Source organism: Halichoeres trimaculatus, unplaced genomic scaffold, assembly GCF_033239565.1.
Source record: "Halichoeres trimaculatus isolate MK-OKI-2021-1 unplaced genomic scaffold, fHalTri1.1 fHalTri1_scaffold_13, whole genome shotgun sequence".
In the NCBI taxonomy this organism is placed as follows: domain Eukaryota; kingdom Metazoa; phylum Chordata; class Actinopteri; order Labriformes; family Labridae; genus Halichoeres; species Halichoeres trimaculatus.
This window is the reverse complement of record NW_027437191.1, coordinates 21,609,833-21,631,563: the sequence shown is the minus strand read 5'-3', so window position 1 is coordinate 21,631,563 and position 21,731 is coordinate 21,609,833. Positions and strand designations below refer to the sequence as shown.

The following is a 21,731-nucleotide window of genomic DNA, read 5'->3' as shown; positions in this document are numbered from 1 at the left end:
AGGTTCTGGTATTGTCAATGCAAGATGGAAAGTTGAACCAAAACCAAAGTCAAATCTTATTCAACATTTGTGTCAACCTATCCATCAGGCTGAGATGAAATTCTTTAAAGGAATAGTTCAACATTTTGGCAAAAAATGTGATGTAAAAATTTAAATAAATGAATTTAAAAAATGAGATGCAACAAAGTAGTCTTTGGGATTTAGGTTTGGTGTCTACAAATGTTTTGTTTTCCTTCTGGTAGGGTTCACAGCTCTAGTGTGTTTCTCACCAGCATTTACCACTCCCCTTTGTGGTTTTGTTTCTAAATCCTCTGTATGCTTCATTTTGCTTTTACTTAACAACATTTGACAAGAAAATGTGAAAATTATGATAGAAAATGTGTGCTAGCTTTCGTAGCTGCCTTAGACTTTAACTGTATACCTTGAACTAAACAAGCATGTAGATTCCCCAGTAAAATGGAATTACACTGTTACTTAGTGGTTTGAAAAATTATTGGTATGGCAATATATTGCAATACTTTGACCTCTGATACAATAACCTTTTTGTTTTTTTTCAAATAAGAATTCATGTTTTAGCTGGGTTAGAAGTCAAATATAACCTCTGCACCTACACTGCAGTAGATGGCCTGAAGAGCTGCTCCGCTGTATGTTGCCAATAGACTGCCAATATAATCTCAAAGTACATTTAAATATTTCAGTTCTAAGCTTGAGTATATGGGTTTCTGTTGTACTGAGCATGTCAGTATGTCATAGACATCAATATTTCCCTTTGTCTTTTCAATTTTGAGTAATGTTGTGGGATCTACATAAACGTCATCTCTATTTGTTTCTCAATTAACTGTGTATAACATGGCAATATATCACAATATAATGATATTGTGATACACTGTGATACTATCATATCGTGACCCAAGTATTGCGATGCGTATCGTATTGTGAGGTTCTTGCCAATACTCATCACTACTTTTACTGATGGCCCCGCCCCATCTTGAATCCGATTGGTCAGTGATCAAGAAATTCCATAACTGTTCAAAAAGTTGAACTATCGCCATGTTCTTGAGTCAAGGAAGCCAACTGTGGAAACATACTTTTGTTTTGAATAGAAAATAAGAGGTGACAGCGCAAAAACAGCTGTAGTGGGCATGGCCCCAAGTTATATACTACACTACAAACACTTCTTGTGAGTTTACCCCGCAGCTGGTTTAAGTTCATTAATAGAGAAATGCTTTTGATAATAAGATGTTTGAAGTCTCTTTTGGTTGAACATTTTCCTTCTCCTGTCAGATAAAACAAATCAGACAGAAAATAGTTCCTCCTAGTATATCTTTCATGAAGCCAGTAGCTGATATTGTACATTTATTTAAGACAGGCGTTTTCTTTTTAATCCTCAGGGTTTTTGGAATCCTCCGCTGGCACCGAGGAAGAATTACAACATCTACCTACAAGCTGTTAGCAGCACAGAGAGGGTAAGTAAATATTTATTCATGTAAAGACACACTGAGCACACAGGAAAGCTGCGAGCTGGTGTTAGTAAACATGCTGTGTTTACACATTAAAAACTGATGCATCACAGCTTCACCTGCAAAGAGAAGTTATGACTTCTGAGAGTTTGGGAGTTGACAACTTAAAGTGCTGTTGATATACATAAAAATGGGAATGTCTGCAACAAGCAGTTTTTCAAAGACTTTGCTTTTCAGTATTCTGTACAGACAAAGTCTCAGAGTCTGTGAATTTAACTTTTCTCTTTCTCTTTTCAGGAAACTAAGACTCAGTGTCTGCGCCTGGCCACTAAAGGTAAGAGATAACCACAGCTGATATCAGAGTCAGGAGTCATCCTGTATCACTTTCTTTTTGACACCAGATCAAACTGAAGTGATGAAGAGGGACGGTGATGAGCCGTCCCTTGGTGATCGTTTTAATCTGATATCTACGTGCTTTTCTGCTCATCAAGTCTGTGTGGAATGGTGTGTAGGGTCTTAGTTGGGGTATTAGGAGATATAGAATGTTTTGCATATTCAAGAGCAAGAGGGAGATAATATATTCATGTTTTTACTCACGGCCATATGTTGATAGATTATCAGACTGGTTTTAAATGGTGTGGAGTTAATCCCCGGGCAGCCACACACAAACAGACACCACCGTCCAACCACACGTCCACACACAATGTTTTGAGGAAAGATTTTTAGAAAAGCGGCTGATGGATCAGAGTTGAGCTCTGGGGAGTAAGAAGAAGGATAAACAGAGAAAGGTATTACCGTGTTTTCGATGAAATGGACAATCCTGGTGGCTGGTTGCATTGAGCTTTCAAGAACAGAGAGGACTTTAAAGTTTATATTTTTGCTTGTTAGTCAAACTGAAAAGCATAGAGAGAGGAAAACCTTAACTTTGTGATACTATATTTTTATTCATGTTTTATAAATGCTGAAACAAGAATACTGATGTTAGTGTGACATCTAGGATGAGAATGATGAATTATTTCCACTCTCTATTAATCAGCTTATTCTTTTCTGTGTTATTCTAAAACAATGGTGCCCAAAGTAGGGAAAGGGACCCCTGGGGTGTTGTGAAACACTGATAGGGGGCTTCTAAAATCCATTTTAATATCAAAAACTGTCTAAAACTGCAGGTTTAATCCATCATTTTAAAAACATAAACAAAAACAGGGGTTGAATATGATATAAAACCCTGAAAGCAGAAGGTGTTTGATCTGCTTTTCACATTTCATTGTTGCCACAAAACCCCTGAGGTGACTAAACCTGGATAGCAACAGTACCAGTGAAGGCAGATTAGTGTAGGACACACAATATATATCCACATAGGTGGTCTAATTTTTTACTGATCAGCTAAATTTAGAAACTCAGTCTTTTTTTTTTTCCTTGGCTCATTTTTTTTCTGGTTTTGGATTGGCTGATTAGTGAATTCCCACAGCAGAGAGGCTAAAAGGTTTGGGAGCCCCTGGTCTTCAACATGGAAATCCACTCAGTGATGTCACATATTGGTGTCTGAAGAGGCATTATGAAGCCTAGCAGAAATGAGGACACTAACTCCTGTTCAGCTGATCAAGAAACAGGCAAAGAGGTGGAGCTGAGGCCTGGAAGCACTGCAACAGCATACCCACCTGTGCAAACATGCCCCTATTCATGGTTACTTAGGCATAACTCTCAGCTTCAGTATAAACAAAACAGATGAGTTCAAGAGGGAAATCCACCTCCTTTTGATTTTTGGAGATTTTTTATTAAGCTTATGTTCAGAAGACAGTGAACGGAAGAATGAGGGTGTGGTGACCAACGTAAAAAAAATCTAAAGAATCAGAACAGGAAACCCACCTCTCAAGCCTTTATTTATGATTTAAATACTGAGCCAAACCAGCTCCTGCAAAATAATTTGTTCTACGATGCTGTTTACATGTTAAATCCAGCTGTAGTAACAGGCTCCAATAGGTTTTTATTGACTTATAAGCAAGCCTCTAGTGGACACAGGAAGAAATGCAGTTTTGTGGGCATTGATATTTGACACCTAAAGTTGAGATTACAGGAACAGTTATGAACCTTTCAAATGACTGAAGATTGATGCCATTTTTGCTGCGCATGGAGTAGCTAGTTCTGCACTCTGATGATGGTCCTTGCTTTGACCTTACTGTGTTAAATGATCATAAAAGTCAAGAACAAAAGGGATATAAATTAAATCACTACAGGCCATTATAAGGGCTGAATTAAACATTATGGCTGTATCTTCATAAAGATCCTTGTTGGAACCACTGTGGTGATAAACTCTGCTTTAAAAAAAACAGTAAATACATTAAAATGAAATAATACACCAAGAAGAATGACATCACTGTGAAAATCCAGATAGTTGAGGTTAATAGAAAATTGTTTATCTTCATATATTGAAGCCAAAGAAAGGAGTTTTCCTCCTGAGGTCACAGAGTTTAATGAAACCACGGTGTGTTAGCCGGTGGGCTCATGGGTAATGGATCCCATGGGAGAGATCAAAGTTGTGGTTGGGTCCCTGAGGTGCCTGTAAGGTGTCACGTTCCCTGAGAAAAAAAAAAGAGGAGAACTAGGGAGTTGGTGTGTTTCCAGAGTCATCATATTTCAAGAAGTGCTGCTCCCTGTGGTGACGGGAACAGGTGGTTACTCTGCTGAAGGCGGTTAGAGAGACAACGCTCTGCCTTTGTAGTCTCAGAGTTTAACCGAAAGACTTGGTTTTTCTGAATAAGGCTGAAAGACGCACTAATGGACAGAGAGGTTTCTCCTTCTCTCTCTGCGTCTCTCTGCATGTGTGTGTGTGCACTCAGCCGTGCGTCCGGGAGCGAGGATTAAGTGATGGTGGTCCTATTAGGTCATTGGGGGTATTGTGTATTGTCATTGCTGCCTCAGGGTGTTTTTGTGTGTGTGTTTGTGCCCATGTGGGTAAGTCGTGAGTGAACTGACCTGGATAATTTTTACAGACATTAAGAGCTAGCGCTGACGTTATGAGGTCAGCTGGGAAGCTTTTAGAGAGGTTTTTTTCTTTTTAATGTCCTGTTATGATAACCTTTGCTTATTGATCATGGTCTGATTACCATGGACAAACATGGAGGAGATTTGAGCCATTAACTAAAAAAACAGGGATAAAATGATCTTCAACATATTTACGGTCACAGATTCACCCTTGACTTAGACAATAAATCAATATCGGCTTTATTTACTATCATTTAAAACATAATAATGCTTTGATTTAACCCTTTACAGCATCTTTAGCTACTGTTGAAACCTCTGCTGGATTGTTGATGCTGACACCAATAGCAGTCACAGAAAGTTTTATAACTGTAAAACTGACCCTAATCACACATTGTTCTTCTTCATACATTTAGTATTATTGAAAAATTACGAGATCTTCACTGAATTATTTTAAAGTAATTACCACAAAGTGTTGGTGGTAAAATTTGTATTCCTAAAGAATAGTTTAGAAACAGTTGTGGCTGCTTGCACATTTTGGCTGCAGAGGATCTGTGGTAAAGTTCAAAAGCAACCGTTTTTACCTAAAAACTTCTCTATGTAGATTGGTTAACACTGAAGTGGGAGAAAAAAATCGAAATATGATGTATCAGGATTTTTTGTTTGACAATATCAAAATCTGGATTCTTTGTTAAAAATATATTTATATATATTTCTTTCTGAGTCACCTGATGTGCATTTTATGGGAAAATATGTCTCCTGATATAGTTTGTTGACATTTTCATCATCATTCAAATTTTCCAATTTTTCAAATGGTCAAGTGTTAAAAAGGCAAACTGAAAAACGCAAAAATTGTAAATATCAAAGAATCGCTATTTAAATTGAATTGGCACCCCAAATATCATACTGGGATAATCGTGAGAGTAGCATATTGTCCCAGCCCCAGTAAACATCTCCCAGCCTCATGTGAGATACAAAAGAGCCAGAAAATTACATCCACACAGAGAACTGCACCAAATACTATCGGAATAATAACAATTTTTTTATCTAGAATTCAGTAGAACTTGAATTCACTTTAAATTATCACTTCTGACAAGCTGACATTTTTATGCTATTTACAGTGTGAATTCAAAGTTTGAAGAAGGCTAACTTGGCTGAATAAGAGGAGCTAAATTCTGCTTCTGTTTTCAAAATTGGACTTGCTGACACAAACTAATTTTCCATCACTCTCAAAACAGGCAGAACGAAGAAGGCCAACATCAGGCCTCTTGCCTAACATGCCTAACTGTCTCTCAAATCAGCTGCACCTCTGGTTTTGTCAGTCTATGCATAGCTCTGCCTGGATAAAATCAAAACTAAAATATCCCCCCTGTGTTTACCAGGCTGCAAACTTGATTATGTCATGCATAGTGGCATCTTAACATGAGTGTCATGGGAATTCCTTTTCTTTTGACACCAGCCTCTAGTGGACATTCAAGGTACTACATGTGAATTTTGCTCCAACACTTCTGCTTTTTTTACTCAGAACATGTTTGTCGGGCTAAAAGAAGTCCCCTTAACAGTTTCAGTACCTGCTTCCATTATTAAAGTTTTCCTTCTTGTTTTGCTCTGATATGTCTCTCTGACTGTCACTGTCCATCTCTGGATTGAGCACCACAGACAGGAGAGGGAGTCAGGCAGAACTGAGTCCTGTGTTTCAGCTTAATATTGTTGCATAATGGCATTCAGGCAGAAGCATTTGATAGATTTCACCATCAGAGGAGATTTTAATAAAAAAGATATATTGAGGTCACTAAAATGCAGAGAGAGGGGACGATTATGTTGAGCTTGTTGATATTCAGCTTTAGAAGTAGATTATTGTTTGAGAGATGTTTTGCATTATGTTGAGTTTTGTGCATATGTCTCTGTGTTGGATTATTTGGATTACCATAATGCACGATAATGATCTTAGGTTGTTGTAGGAAATATTCTGACATTGTAGGATCAGATCGCTGAGCTTAAAGAGCATGAAAACAGATGCTGGCTCTCTGTCTCTGTTTTCTGTCCATCATTGATGGGATGACTGAACTACAGTATGGCCCTGAACATCATTTCTGGATCATATTCCAAACAAGATGAAATCAGGGAGTTTACAGAATCCTCTGAAGTCATCAGGAAGAGAAATTAGCTTGAACACAAGAAATACAAAGTGACACAGGGCAGAAACATCGAATGGCCTTTGAATAGTGTTTTCTAGAGAAGGCGTAACACCAAGGCTGAACTGAAATACAAAGGCACAGTCAATAGACCCGCGGAGTCAATGTCTGTTTATCTTTCATGCTCCTCAGTGAGGTTATGTCAGGGAGGAGGAGAAGTGAGTGAATCTGCTGGGTCTATAGATTTACCATCAGGTGATTCAACAATGTGAATGAGAAGCTGAAGCTGCCTTTGGTGTTTATCTTCTACTGAAAGATGCAACTTTTCAACACAGAGATAACATTTCCTCTGGTACTCTGTTACTGCCTTTTCACAGACGCTTATCTTTACGGCAAAGTCAGACTCACACACTGTTCAGAAACATATCCTCTGTGACGTCTCCCACTTGGTCCTGAAGAGGATCAAAGAGGTGGAGTTGAGATTGTGGCTCTGTCACCTAGAAAATAGATGTGCAACAAGCTCGCCAAACTTCTAGTGATGTGTAACCAATCAGGGACTGGTTAGTTGTTTTTCAACCACCAAACAACTGACTCCAGGCCAGAGAAACACAGTTCAAGAGTAGCATCAACATCTTGTCTAGCGAGAAGAAAGAACCACTTACTTCAGGGGCTTGAGGCAGAGTTATCACAGCCAAAATTAAACCAGCAAAAACTTTGTCTGGGCTGCAAGTGCTTGCAGATGTATAGGGTTATGGAGCTTGTTTGAAATTCCACTGTAGGTGTTATTTATCACTTCTTGCAACATCATATAAAATCCTGCTTGTGACAGAGGATAGACTCTCATTTATCATTGAGTTTTCAAAATTTATTTCCATCTATAAATCTGGCATAAGCTGGATTTAGCTCTTCTAATTCCCCCTGTGACTAAATTTCTCTAAACTTCACCCTGATCAGTTTAAGAGAGGCTGTATTGATTGATGTCGTGCTCACGTTGTGGATTCACTCACTCATATTACACTCGTGGCTGACTTTGAATCCTCTTCTTCACATCAGGATGAGAGTTACTTTTTACCTTTATGAAGTGTTTTTCCTGCTTTAAATGAGGAAATTTGAAACCTGGTTGCATTCAGCTCCTCGTGTAAAATGTGGCGTTGAGGTGAAAGTAAAAAAAAATCAGGTATGTTGACATTTAAAGGTGTAGATCCAAAACCAAGATCAAATATTCACATTTTTCTTTTCCATGAAAAAAAACCCATCTTTGTCATCAATGAATTCATTTTTTAATTTGTGACCTTTACGAGTGACTCCTTATGCACTAAAGAAGTATTAAGTGACGTAATGACTCTTTTTTTGGCCCCATGCCTATAGAAAAAAAAGCTGATCCTTTGACAGTTCTCAAGTTAAACAAACTCTGATCTAGCAGAGCTACTTGAGTAAAAAAGGATTGAACTGCTAATAAGCAATAATCGGCATGGTAACTTGTCTAACTGGGATGTTTTACCTCTTTGGAATCCTTCAGTGTGCATCACAGTCTGCTTTGAGTCTTGAAGAGACGCCTACATGCCTTTAACTCGTGGAGTTTGAAACATTCTGTTTCTCTTTGAGTCTTTTCATTCTGTTTCTGGAGCTCTACCTGCTTCACGCCCAGATGTCTGATATAAAAAAGGCAATAATTTTCAGACACGAAGCATCTTGTGTGTTTGTAGAAGGAACACCTTTTGTTCAATCTTATATAAATCATAATAATGAAAACTTTACTTTTAATCTCAATATTCAAATCTGTGAGCCAATTAAACTTTGTAAAGAAAAGTTTGTGCTGAACTTACATCTGAAACGACAGTTGCCATGGCACTTATGTGGGTGGTTGTCTGACTTTACCTCACAAAGAATATTTATCTTGATATTTACCTGATGTTCAGCATGCGGCTCATTAAAGCCTCAGCTTTACACCCCTCATCAGGATCATCAAGGTTTGTTTTCACTTTGCAGTTTTCCTGATGAGAGGGTATTTACAGAGACATCTTGAGAGAAGGTAAACATGGCTCCTGAGGCTGTGGGGTGACTTGCTTTTCCAGCCTCAGGTGACACAGGGTTGTGTAAATGCATCCAAGTGGTGCCAAGATGGTATTATATGTGTAACAGGCTTACACTGAGTCAGCGCAGGGAAACAGAGAAGGTCTGAACCAGGATCCCTGGAAGCTTTGGAGCGGTTCATTAGTTTGCTGCTCCAAAAGACTTTTTGGATGCTTCTGTCCTCAAATCTTTCAAAGTAAAGTTTTGATTCAAAGATCATTTGACTTCCAGAGTTTTACAGTCTCTGAAATGTATCTATAACTAAAAACTGGCTGTGAAGAAACAAACCTCAAACTCTACATTTTCACTGGATGTATCCTCTGATGGTCAGCAGCTTCTAAAAAAAAAAAAAAAAAAAAAACATTGACAGCTTTGGAGAGAGAAATGGCTTTAATAAAAACAGTCCTATTTCACCAATCATCCTGAAGCTCACCAAGCTTTTAGCACTTATTGAACGATATCTCAGAGTGTGAGGTTAGTTTTTTCTTTCACTTCTGCTGCCCAGTGAGCATGGTGTCTGAGGATTCACTTCAGAGAATGAAAACATTTATTTGGGACCAACAAAGTATTTTGTTTTTGTTTTCTTTTGCCTGAATTCTTGCGCCCCAAAGTTTAAAAGTCAACCTGAATACTTGTTCAATCATCAGTCATCCTCCTACTGAAGTTCATGTCCCGACTCTTCTGGAAACTGTGGTTGTAAAATAACCTTTCGACTGCTTTATGTTAAGTTTTGTTTTGTTACCTTTTTACAGGTGCCACAGAGGAGCCAGAAGTCATTCCTGACCCCGCTAAGCAAACGGATCGGGTGGTGAAGATTGCAGGGATCAGCGCAGGTGTCCTCGTCTTCATACTGTTGGTGCTGGTAGCCATCCTATTGGTCAAGAAGAGGTGAGTGACAGCCCCCTAGACCTGTCCACTGACAGGGTGGCAATAAAGAGTTTCATGGACTATTCAAATGCATCATGAACGACTACTGGTGAAGAACACAGATGACACAGATGTGTGATCCATTCTCTTGTTGTGTGTGGATTCAGTACCTGCTGTAGTAACACCATCCTCCATCCATCCACCATAAACGTTGATCTCCCCTCAGAACCAGATCAGACCCCTCCTGAAGTTAGCTCGCTTTTAGAGGCATTAAAAATTGATGACCTGTTGACATGAGAGTCATTAAAAGCATACTTCCTGAATGCAGATTTTCAGCCTCTTTGATGGGATTTAAAAGTTTTTGTTTTATGGGAGAAAAATAACAGGAAGTAAATTAGAGCCTGAGACTTAAATAAATTATTCAGTTCAGTGTTCAGTGTTATTTTAGTGCAGGGCACCATCATGTGGTGGCTTAGAGGAACTGCAACGTGAAATGCAGCTGCAGCTCTGGACATCAGCTGAATATTGTTTTCATTCTACAAAGTTCACAGTTTTTATTGAAAAGACAAACAATAACTCTTGCACATGATATTAACATGTGTCTTGGAAAACAAGAAACTAGTTTGTTAATGTCTTTATCTCATTAGAGTTAAAGCATCAAAATCTGTTTGCTCTTATGGTATACATTGGTTGAGGATGAAAACACGACATTATTGTATATTTGTCAGTCTGCAAATGCCATCAGACACTCAAATAGGACAGCAATATATGTGACATAGATATTTGATTTACAGATGTATTAAAAAAAAAAAAAAACATAAGCGTCTACATAGCCAAGTGTTATAGCTGCCACTTATCCATTCACAACGTATTCAACCTCCATCTGTGGGGTCACACAAGGAGGAATTATCTCCTACTTTCAGGGCATGTGTGTGCACATGTGTGCACGCATGTTTTATTCATGCACATGAGTGCATGGGTGCAATAATTAACTGTTACTAAATGTGTCATTCCTCGAGTGACCTCTCAATTAAAACTTGGTGTTCAGGGAACATGATGACTCATTAAAGAGGGAATAATTACAAAACCCATTTGCATATGTGGGACAGAAATATTTAAATAAAGTGTCCTTTATCCCACAGGACCATCTACCACACACCTTAAATAAAACTACATCAGCTATAGGCTGCTTTAAGATCCTGGAGGTGATCATCTTTATATACCCAAGAATTCAGTCTTTAAAGAGGTGTCAGAAAGCAACAGGGAGAAAAGTCTTTTAATTCCAACTGATCATTGACTCAATCAAAAAGTATTGGAGGCATTTAAGTACATCAGAGGACTGTGCTACTGCAGCCCATGTTTGAATTTTCTCAGTACAGATAGATACAACTGAAGTTGCCAGTTTAAGACTGAAAAATGTCCTTGTTTGTCACTGTGTGTTGGTTTGAAGCCATGAAATAAGTTTTTTTTTGCACATAGGATTTAAGCATCAGGGTTTTTGTCACCCTCAGGAAGTCATTTTGAAGTGTTTGGTAGTTTTTCATGAAGGTTTCTGGGGAGATCAATCTTCATCGTCATTGAACCTTTACAACTCTGAACAATACTGCATCTTTAAAATGGTGGGACATGATGACATCACTATGACATCATGCTTGCTTTACAGGAAGTGAGCTGTGTGGTGTTACAGACCAGATATGAGTTTAAGACTTACACTCTAGATTAAAGACAGAGAAGGTGATTGGCTAAGTAGGGATGACGAAGATTTCAAGTTTGTGGAAATTCAGTTTGAAGAGTTGCATGAGTATCTTAGATCTAACACCCCTGAAGGAGAGAAAGAAATGCATGTTCACAGAGATTTAGTCCAGTCTTTCATATTTGAGTTGTAGTTTTACAAGCCTCTTGTTTTGTAGTCTTGAGTTTATTCCAGAAACAGGGCCCTTAGTTTTAGTCCAACCCCTTGCATGACCCTGAAGTTGTAGCAATCAAAAGGTGTTTTTTTTTTCTGTTTCTGTTGTTGCTGGTTGGGACAGGACAGTTTGTCCTAATTTGCATATTCATGACCCTTGTGTCTCATTCTTTGCTTTCTGATTGGCTCACAACCCCCAGGAGGACCTACTATTCATACTCTTATTACCTGTAAGTAAACAAACCAATCAACAATCAGCTCACCCAGCTGCTGTTACCTTATCGGGCGACCTATTATGACTCTTAGTGGCTAGTTGTTGTTATTTTTAAAGATGCAGTATACTTTTTTCAAGACAAAACACATTTTCAGCTCTGACCAACCAGCCAAAGCCATCCTCATTGACGCCTCGCCAGGGTGGGGGTCGGTTCACTTTCATGTCAGTCAAGTCAGGACTTTTGTGGACTCCACATTTTTGATTTAAACCTGTACATTCTGAGACTGTCTTCCAGCAAAAGGAGGTTAATGGTCCTCTTTGTGAAAAATGAGATGCACACACTGAATGATCTGTACACGTAGTGTCTTTAGCTTCCTCTGAAAGGACTGAACTGACTGTGAATCGACCTCAGCCTTGGTGTCCTCTACATGCTCCAAAGTTGCTCTGAAGCAGACTTACGAAGGCCAAAGTTGGCCTCCAAACCAGACCAAAGCAGGCCAAAGTGGGATGACACAGGCCTAAGCGTGTTATTTGAAAAAAGAATGCTGCACTTGTGACTTGTAGCTCTTTGTGTGCATGTAGTCATGTGATCATCCATCCGCCCATCAAGTCACAGGTATCATGAGAACGCTGCTGCACATGCTCGGTGTCAGACAGCTCACTGTTGGGAATAGGAGGCTCTGTTTTGGTGGTTTCTCTGGTGTCATGGGAACTGGTCTCTTCTCTGTCTCTTTGAACAGCTGTGAACAAAAGTGTCTCTAATAACTTTACCTAAAAGAAGAGGGTAACAACAAACTAATGTAGAAGTTGGCAAACTGAATTAGATATCTTATATTCATCATCTTCTTGGACTGAGGAAGCAGGAGTTTGCATTATGCATTTAACTAAGGTGTAATGGAGTGCATCTCAGGTGGTCCAGTTGGAGAGCTGTGTTTCACTTTCAGTCTGGCTGTGGAAACAACATGCTCACGGGGAAAAGACGCTTTTTGATTATTTTCTGAACCTTTTGAGAACACTCAACATGAGAAACAAACATTTTCCACCTGGAACCTTACTACAAATTATTGTAATGCAACTCCTGAGTCGATGCATGGTTACTGTCTCATGCTTACAATTCTGTTTTAACACTGACAATAAAAAGGATCTTCAGGGTGTCCTACTAAGGCGACTATGAGACATGTACAGTGGATACTTCTACAGAAGCGTATTGCCTTCACTTTGAAAAAGGGAAAAAAAATTCCACTCTAACATGCCCTGATCCTCACTTTAATCCAACATTACTCAGGTTTGAGGCTTTGAGAGACACTCATGTATCTCCTTAATATAGTGTGTTTGTTTGATAATGAACTTGTCAGTGTTGCAGTGGGGTGAAAACTCCAGCTGTAGCTTTACTTCAGACCTGCCCTTCATCAGGGTTATAGTAAAACATACTGCACATAACACTTAAGTGGGATAAGTAAATGACAAAAAAAAGTAAAAAAAAAAAAAAAAAAAGAATAAAGTGTGAAACGTCCAAACATAAGCATGCCAGCCAATAGGGCAGCATGAAGGCCAGACATCCAACCACTGGATATATAAAGCATCTAAAGTACATTAATGCATTCAGATGATAATGCAAATGCCTAGTAAAAAATAATTCTTAAATTGGTGCAATATTTTTCAGCATATGTCAGGACTCCATCTTTCTTTCATGCAGATGTGAAAAACAGAGCAAAGTTTTCAATCCAGTCACAGCTCCGACTCTTCTCTCTGTTCTTCTCTCTGTCTGTGTTTTCTACAACATGTACAGAACATGAACCTGGTGCTCAAACATCCTCTGTCCCCTCTTTTTCTCTGAAACTCTCACAAACAACCACACAACTTGTCAGAAGTTCAGTCAGTGTGTTTGTTTTTATGGGGTATGTGCGTGCGTGTGTGTGTGTGTGTGTGTGTGTGTGTGTGTGTGTGTGTGTGTGTGTGTGTGTGTGTGTGTGTGTGTGTGTGTGTGTGTGTGTGTGTGGTCTCAGAGGTGGACTTGGTGTATTTTGAGGTTGAAGAGGTAAAATACACAATGACACACAGCATGCTTCCTGTCTGTTTACTGGGAGGTGATACGGGCTGTACGTTGCATCAGTTAAACAACAATCGGAGATCAATAACAGATTATAATCTTTAGATTACAGAGCTAATCCAAGCACATAGAGGATAATTTTTGAGCTCGGAATTGTTGTCCTAACTGATGTAAAGCTACGACTCTGGGTAAAAAATGTTCCTGCATGCTCTGTCATGCTTGAAAACAGTGAGCCCTCTGCTGTTATTGCTCCTGGGGTTTTATGGATTCAGAGTTAAACCTGAGGAAGATGTTTTTCTCAGGCCCCATGTCTTATGAGTACACTATATAATTCCTCAGCCTGTAAAAACACAGGAGATAAGAGAATTCAAACTCTTAGAGAAAAAAATTCAGGTGTATTCTCCTCTGGACTTACTTTTGTTTGACCTTGAGTGGTAACTGTTGTACTTTGTTTGGTTAACCATTTTCCCTTTGCTTCTATAGATGATAAATCATTCCTCTGCTGTTTTGTAAAGGGATTTTCCTTTGCTGTTGGATGAAAACCAAATATTTAGCTCTAGGTGTTTTTTTACTTAATTAAAAAGCAGAAGTGTTGAAAACCTTTGGATAGGTTTCAGAGTGACTTTTTGTTTTTGAAAGGCTTTCATCTGACAGCTCGTCTTTGCTCCTGTGGTTATAACAGGTATCTCTCTGCAAGGTGTAGCTCTTAGGTCATTTCCCCTGGTCTGCATAGATGCTGTCTTCCCTCTGCTCCTTTAGCCGAGCCTGATACATGCAGCCATTTACAAACAAGCCTCTCCTCTGCCTCCCCTTGCCTGGACTTCCCTGTCTCCTTCTACTCTCTTCTTTGTTGGTTTCAAATTCTGCATCATGAATCAGCAGCCTGCAGCCCCCCCTGCTTTCCAAAGAAACAACAAAAGAAACAAGAGATTTTAATAAAGAACTGTTTCTAAAACTTTTGAGCCACACTGGGGTCTGCAGGCACGCTGATGTTCCTCTGTGAGTCTATAAGATGTCTAACTGTGTCCGTCTCTGCCCCCGACAGGAAACTGGCCAAAAAGCGTAAAGATGCCATTGGAACGACACGTCAGGAAATGACTCATATGGTGAATGCGATGGATCGCAGCTATGCTGACCAGAGCACTCTGCACGGGGAGGATCCCATGGCTGTGACGTTCATGGACTCTCACAACTACAACAACAGATGTAGGTTCAGAAACAAATTACGATAGTTTCGGGATTTAACAATCCTTTTGGTTTATGTCAAGCCAGAATCCGATCTTCCTTTAAAAGAGGGGGTGTTCTGCTTTATAAAGCAACAGTACTGGATGCTTAAAAAAAACAAAAACGAGATTTTCATGAGACTTGCTGAAATGATGAGGTCATTGCATGAAGATCTCATGATCGGTTTATGACACATTGAAGGGGCAGGACTCAAACACAAAGGTCTGCCCATAGCTTTGTCTCCGGCCAATCAGAGAGAAGGTGGCTCGTGGAGCAGGGAGCCTTAAAGACACAGCAGCTTAAACAAAGCATTTAAGATAGATGCTGAAATGAGGGTTTTCTAAGACCTCATTGAGAGTAAAATAGAGACTTTTTTGAAAGCTGCAAATTATGTAAAGCTACTATGGGGGCACCAGAGAAACAGTATAAAGGCTAAAAACTGACCAATCAGAGCTGAGTATCATACAAAGCTGTATATCTCACTGAAATCTCCTCCTCCTTGTGCCGTGTTTCCTCAAACAGTGCCCAACGATCCTCTGGTTCCTACGGCTGTGTTAGGTGAGACTGGTAGCATGGTTGGATATTTCCCTTTAGTAACCCCCCACCACCACCACCACCATCATCTTCATCCCAAAGTCCCTGCCCTTGTAGCATCATCTTGTGTGTCCTGTAGAGCCCTGTGCGCTGTCAAAACGCTCAGTTAAACACCAAACATGTTTCCTTTACATCTCCCAATTTCACGTCACATGAGTTAGATAGCTATTTGGCTCAATTGAAGTTTGAGTACGGCCATGTCTTTTATCTCAAAGTAGGCATTTTTGATGGTTTGAAGTAAAACCACAGATAAGGATCTGTTAGTAGCTGAATCCAGTAAAATACTCAGAGTTTAAAGTCATTCAACTGAAAGAAAACACCAAATGGAGGTTTGGATTTGCTTCAGAGGCGTCTAAAGACGTGTAATTTTTCACTCTGTCTTTGCCAGCTTTCTGTGTAAAACACGGCCGCTACTAAAAACTCCAGCAGCCAAACACTTCATCTGTCGTACGTTGTTTTCCCGAGGTTCAATCACTCCAAATCCCAATCACGCTTTCTGTTTCCTACTGAGAGTTATTGATATTCACAGTAATTACCAACATTCTCCCTCAGAGACCTCATTATTTCCACAGTTTGGAGTTGTTTTAAGGGATGCCATTAACTGTCCAAAAATAAGGGAAGAGAAAAACAGAAACCGATGCACAAAAGGAGAGGGACAATCTGTCAGGATGCCACGAAATAAAACAGCATCTGATTAAATCTGTGACATGGAGTGACAGCAGCAGCTCGGTGCCTGGAGTCCTGTGTGGCTGGATCTAGAAGTCTACTTGAGTGCTCACCATCTGTGTTACTCCCTGAGCCACTCTTCAGCCGTGAAAAGTGGATCTTCTGCCAACTTGGATCCAGCTCCAGCGTTGCGCTGCAATGTGTTTATCTTTAGTTTTGTGTTCACACTGCAGCGTGATGTGGAGTTGTAACGTACCCTTAAGGGCTTCGCCACACCACCAAACTGTGTTAATTAACCATTCCACAGCCTCTAATTTGGAGTGAAGGCTGCAGTTACAATCTGTCTCGGCCAATCACATCAGAGAGTAGGAAGATGTAGCAGGAAGCAGCAAATTAAGAAGCAGTGTCGGGTTAAGTTTGTCGTTAATTGGCCTGACGAGAGCCTAACAAACCTTTAACAATCAGTAATGAGCTAACATGTCCTCGGAGCAGGGCAAAGCACCGGCTGGATGAAATAAACAGTGTCACTTCATAAACAGAAGTGAAGATGAAATCAGTGGCTTGTGCTGCGACCCTGAGCTTCTCTATTATACAATCTGTCAGTCTGTGCATTACTGCTGCCAGCTCCAGTTATCAGCAACAGCACAGAGATATTCACCTCAAGTTCTGCAGCAGTTTGACCTCATTATTACCTGAGACTGTCAGACATCCTCAGTTTACAGGCTGCAGAAATGCAACAGGAACTATGCCTTTACTTACAAGTGATAATTAAACATGATCATGAGAGGGAGGAGTTCATTCTCAATATTATCTCTACAGCCTCAAGTGGTATCGCAGTAGAAAAACCAAAACATCCTTCTTGACTCTGCTTCTTCTTCTTTATCAAAGAAATACGCTAATCGGCTAGATACCTGGTTTAGTCAACTTGGGGGTCTTTAACAAAAGGAAACAGATCAAACATTTTCTGTTTGTATGGTTTTATTAAAAATTCAAATCCCTATTTTTTAGAGAAAGTTGGATTAACAATGCCATTATAAACTGTTTTGATTTTTGAAAGCATTTCATGATCCCCATGTTAGTGTTTTAGGACTCCCACTTCACTCTGGATCCTTGGATGTCTGACATTGATGACTCTATAAATAACAACCCATTAATACTTAAAGAGTCATCAATGTCAATCATTTCAGGTGTGTAATACCTCATACTGAGAATCATGAAGTCCATTTGAAATAATGTAGGTTGTCTTTTTGTTTTTCTCACTGCAAAAACTGCTGTCTAAGAAAGTTTTTATGTTTTATTTTGAGTAAAAAAATTCTTATAAGACTTAACCTGAGCAAGATTCTCCTGACAAGCCCAGAAATTTCTCATTTGAAGATTTTCAAAAACAGAAAATGGCAATTGAATTACTTGAAAAGAAGAAATATATCTTGTCACGTATTTTGAAATAAGAATTATGTCTTAACTTGAGTAAACAACAGGGAAGAAATTGAGTACAGCAGCAGCAGTTGAACCACTAGAGGGCACTTCAGCAGACTTCTCTGGTTATTGGCTTTCATTTGGTTGATGTTTAAGTAAAGGTGCCAAATTCACTGATTGTTAGACACATTTGCTTGTTTCATATTTTGATCATGCTCCATTCCTGTGAAAGATTACCCCCGTCTTCTTGATCACCTTGTATGTGGAAACATTTAAGGCCCTTTGTAGACGGATCAGAGTTTGTGCTCATACTCTCACTAACAGTGTTTCAAACCTCTTTCTCTCTCCTTTCCTGCTGCTTTGTTATGTAGTTCCAATCACAGGTGAGTACACACTGAGAGAGGATAATGGTTTCTTTGGTTCAGGGGAGAAGCTCTGTTTTTTATGGTAATGACTCAAATCCATCAGACAGTGCTTCTTTTAGGGGGAGAAGATAAGTTTGCTGTTGTATTGCTTTTACAAAGATAAAAGTAATTTGTTTTTTCAGGTTTGTATTCAGAGAATAAGCTCCATTCTTCTGCTGTATAAATCATTCATGACCTGATAAGAAACAAAGACTTCTGTTTCATTAGTTTTTCCCTCTGGACTGTATAGATCACAGCTTTGAGCACCTTTTCCGCAGACACTGATAAACACTGTGCTTAATTTCATTGCTATCCTCTCCATCCTTACAGATGAAAACCACAGTGCCTCTGCAGCGGAGAACAGTCGCCTCCTGGACGTTCCTCGGTATCACTGCGAAGGAACTGAGTCTCCTTATCAGACGGGCCAGCTGCATCCTGCCATCAGAGTGGCTGACCTCCTGCAGCACATCAACCTCATGAAAACCTCAGACAGCTATGGCTTCAAGGAGGAGTATGAGGTAAGATTACTTTTGGCACTGTCAACACTTTTTTCTGAACAGTTTAAATCACAAAACACAGAAATATGAAACGCATTCCTCCTCCTTTTTAATGTATAAATAGCAGATAACCTTTTCAGAAAATCAATAAAACTCTGTTTACAGTTTCAGCTTTCATAAAAATGATAAAGTGGCTATTAAGATTTAATCCTTCTTTAATTTCGGTGTATTTTCCACTCTATTGACCAAACACTTAAAGAGCTACAAACAGTTTTTATGGCTCATATATCATGCATCCACTGAGCATCATGGTAGGAAAAAATGTAACTGAAGAGCTTTTTTTTGCTCAGCTCAGGGTAATCCTGCAGGAATGTTACCTCCTAAAGCCTGTGAGGTGTAATTTCTCCCATGTCCTTCTGTCTGTTGTTGGTGATACAGAGCTTGTTTGAGGGCCAGTCGGCCTCCTGGGATGTGGCAAAGAAAGAGCAAAATCGCACCAAGAACCGCTACGGGAACATCATAGCATGTAAGCACTTTTTTTTTCTGTTCAGATTTAAACACGTAAAAATGGATGAGTACATTGGTCTTGGTGTTTGCTTACAGTCTGGTTGCTGGGATTTCAGATTTATTTGTCTCTCTTTTGCTTTCTCTCTAACACTGATCTCTCGTCTCCCTGTGTCAGATGACCACTCAAGGGTTATCCTTCAGCCCATCGAAGACGACCCCTCCTCAGACTACATCAACGCCAACTACATCGATGTAAGTGGAAACGCATCGAATGCTACTATTGGCTCCCAACGAAACCAACGAAACCACACTCCCTCGCTCGTATGTCAGGCCTCTATACCTTTATGCGTCTACCAGTCATCCATCGTTCCATTTTTACGCATCCAGTCACCTCCAAACACGTGTCACACATTCAACACGTTTGTCTGAATCAGGTGTTGGTTCTGCTCTCTGTCTCTGTTTATGTTTTCATCCGTCTGTCTGTCCTAATCTTGAATTTATCACCCTGTGCACTAAAGTAGCTAAAAGAATTATTTAAGCCAAGGAGTAGATTCCTTCATGAGCTATTAATACACAGATACAGCTGTTTAGCACAGTTTAGCTTCAAGAAACATGCAGGAAACAAGAGTTTGAGTCAAACTGCTCAGGCTTAAGGGCAACAAAATCCAGATAACTGTAACTTTGAAGCTAAAGGATTTTGTATCTTGTTAGTTTGTTTGTAAATTGTTCGGATCCATCAGACAGTCCGGTGCAAGGCAGCACAAACTGCCAGCTTAACAAAATGTATAACTTTGAAACAGATACAGGAAGTCTACACTGAGTTGTGAGACTGTGGCTGTTTCTGAAGCCGCCTTCCGTACCAGCACTGTGCACTGATAGGTGGACGCTGGTCTCCAGAGTCTCTTCCTAGCCTGAGGAGTAGGATGATGGTGAGGGATGGGTGTCCATCCTTCACAGCAGATATGGCAGACACAGTGAAAAATAAAATCTAAAAACTAGGCATGCACGATATTGGATTTTTGCTGATATCCGATGCCAATATATCGAAACCCCTTTTGGCCGATACTGATACCGATACTGATAATCACAAGTTTGTTTGTTTTTTTTCACTGTAAAGAAAGCTAAGTCTATCCTGTACTGGACTTTATATGTTACTCTTATTGTGACGGTCTTATTTGTTTAAGATACACACATATAACAAGACAAAACACATTTGATTTTACCATAAATAAGAAATGTGTTATTTTTTCAAACTCAAGACATTCAGTATTGAAATACAGAAAAATAATTTCTTTAGATCACATGAACTTTAAATGTACAATGCATTTTTAAACATAACCAAGTTGCATTTGATTATTTTAGAGCTACTGTAACAACCTGGTGACAGACACAGAGCTCTGCAGTGCAAATAAATGAAGTGCTACATTTTATTTAAGGAGCTTATTTTTCAGATGGAAAATGATAATAATCCTAACTGAATAGCACCTTATCAGCTGTGCCTATCGGCAGAAATTTTCATATCTGCCGATACCGATAAACGTGTTTTTAAGCTTTTATCAGCCGATACCGATATTGTGCCGATAATATCGTGCATCCCTACTAAAAACAAAACAAACGTGAAGAAGTGAAGCTAAAGAAACATTGGTGATTCTTGTCACTTCTGGTCCATAGAGGGGTGATACCCATCTAACTTTTCTGACACCTCCAGCTTCAACCCAGAAAGCCTGAAGGACTACAAGGCCCTGCTTTCACAGATATATTCACACTGAAAATGAAGACCAAATGAAAATAATTTAAGTTTATATGAACCACTTATGACTAATGAATCTCTCAGTTTGATGGGTGGTGATGCTGAAGCGTTGGTTGTTCTTTATTTTTTTTGTTTTGATCAGATTTACTTTCAGTTTACAAAACTAATTAAAACAAGAAATCAGACCCAACAGATCAGCCCTCAGAAGCAGTACAAACTGTGGTAAGCAGTGTTTGAAAACAGCCTGTTCACAGACCAAGATGTGCTGTTTACCACTAATTTAAGACTTTTTGTAAACCCAAAAATCAACTCCTCTTTTTTTTGCTGAAATGAGTCTCCAGGTAGTTTATATTTTGACCAGTCTATGTCTTAGTTCTTTAACTTCCTTTTCTGTCTCCTACCCGTTGTTTCTTCCATCGTTTCTCTGTTTCTCCATTGCTGCATTTAAAACCACATCCATCCATCCACACATTTCCATCTTCCATTTGCTTTTATATTCACACCAATCATCTGCATGACATTCTCAAACTGTGCTGATGTAAATGCTAACCTGCTTATAGCATCTTTAATGTCATCCACTGAACTGTATCTCATGCATGTAACTGCTCTCATTGAGCAAGGTTGGATTGGATAGACTGTGCTCTCCCTGATGTGTGTAGATGATAACATTTAGTAGTCACATGGTCGTCACTTTTTGGACTGTACTAAAAACAAGAACCAGAAATCTAACACACTGTGAAGCACATCAGGGAGTGTCTTTTCTATTACATGTGACTCATGTTTCTTTCTGCATGTCCTTTTCAAACTCCCATTATTTCAGTGCAACTTTTCTTTTCTCTGATTGACACCCACTGACATTGTTGTGCTTTCTTTCTTCCTTTCCTCCACTCGTTCTTTCTGCCTGTGGCTTGGGCTGTAGATTTGGCTGTACAGGGATGTAAGTATCACTGTGGATTCTTTCACTCATGCCCCCCTCCTTCTCAGACTTT

At 39.4% G+C, this 21,731-nt stretch overlaps 1 protein-coding gene across 17 annotated transcripts in view; it reads left to right on the top strand.

Annotated features, from left to right (window-relative positions):
* The window catches only part of ptprk (protein tyrosine phosphatase receptor type K), a 142,327-nt gene that overhangs the window by 109,122 nt on the left and 11,474 nt on the right, over positions 1 to 21,731 (top strand). For 4 of the 17 annotated variants that reach the window (XM_074684872.1, XM_074684869.1, XM_074684868.1 and 1 more), the window contains 11 exons: positions 1,392 to 1,466; positions 1,758 to 1,794; positions 9,400 to 9,535; positions 11,621 to 11,650; positions 14,730 to 14,890; positions 15,431 to 15,466; positions 17,956 to 17,967; positions 18,319 to 18,506; positions 18,924 to 19,011; positions 19,168 to 19,313; positions 21,662 to 21,679. In XM_074684872.1, the coding sequence (XP_074540973.1) occupies positions 1,392 to 1,466; positions 1,758 to 1,794; positions 9,400 to 9,535; positions 11,621 to 11,650; positions 14,730 to 14,890; positions 15,431 to 15,466; positions 17,956 to 17,967; positions 18,319 to 18,506; positions 18,924 to 19,011; positions 19,168 to 19,313; positions 21,662 to 21,679 (927 nt within the window). The remainder of the gene's footprint in view (positions 1 to 1,391; positions 1,467 to 1,757; positions 1,795 to 9,399; positions 9,536 to 11,620; positions 11,651 to 14,729; positions 14,891 to 15,430; positions 15,467 to 17,955; positions 17,968 to 18,318; positions 18,507 to 18,923; positions 19,012 to 19,167; positions 19,314 to 21,661; positions 21,680 to 21,731) is intronic. The other 13 variants (XM_074684875.1, XM_074684876.1, XM_074684878.1 and 10 more) reach the window with 11 other exon arrangements.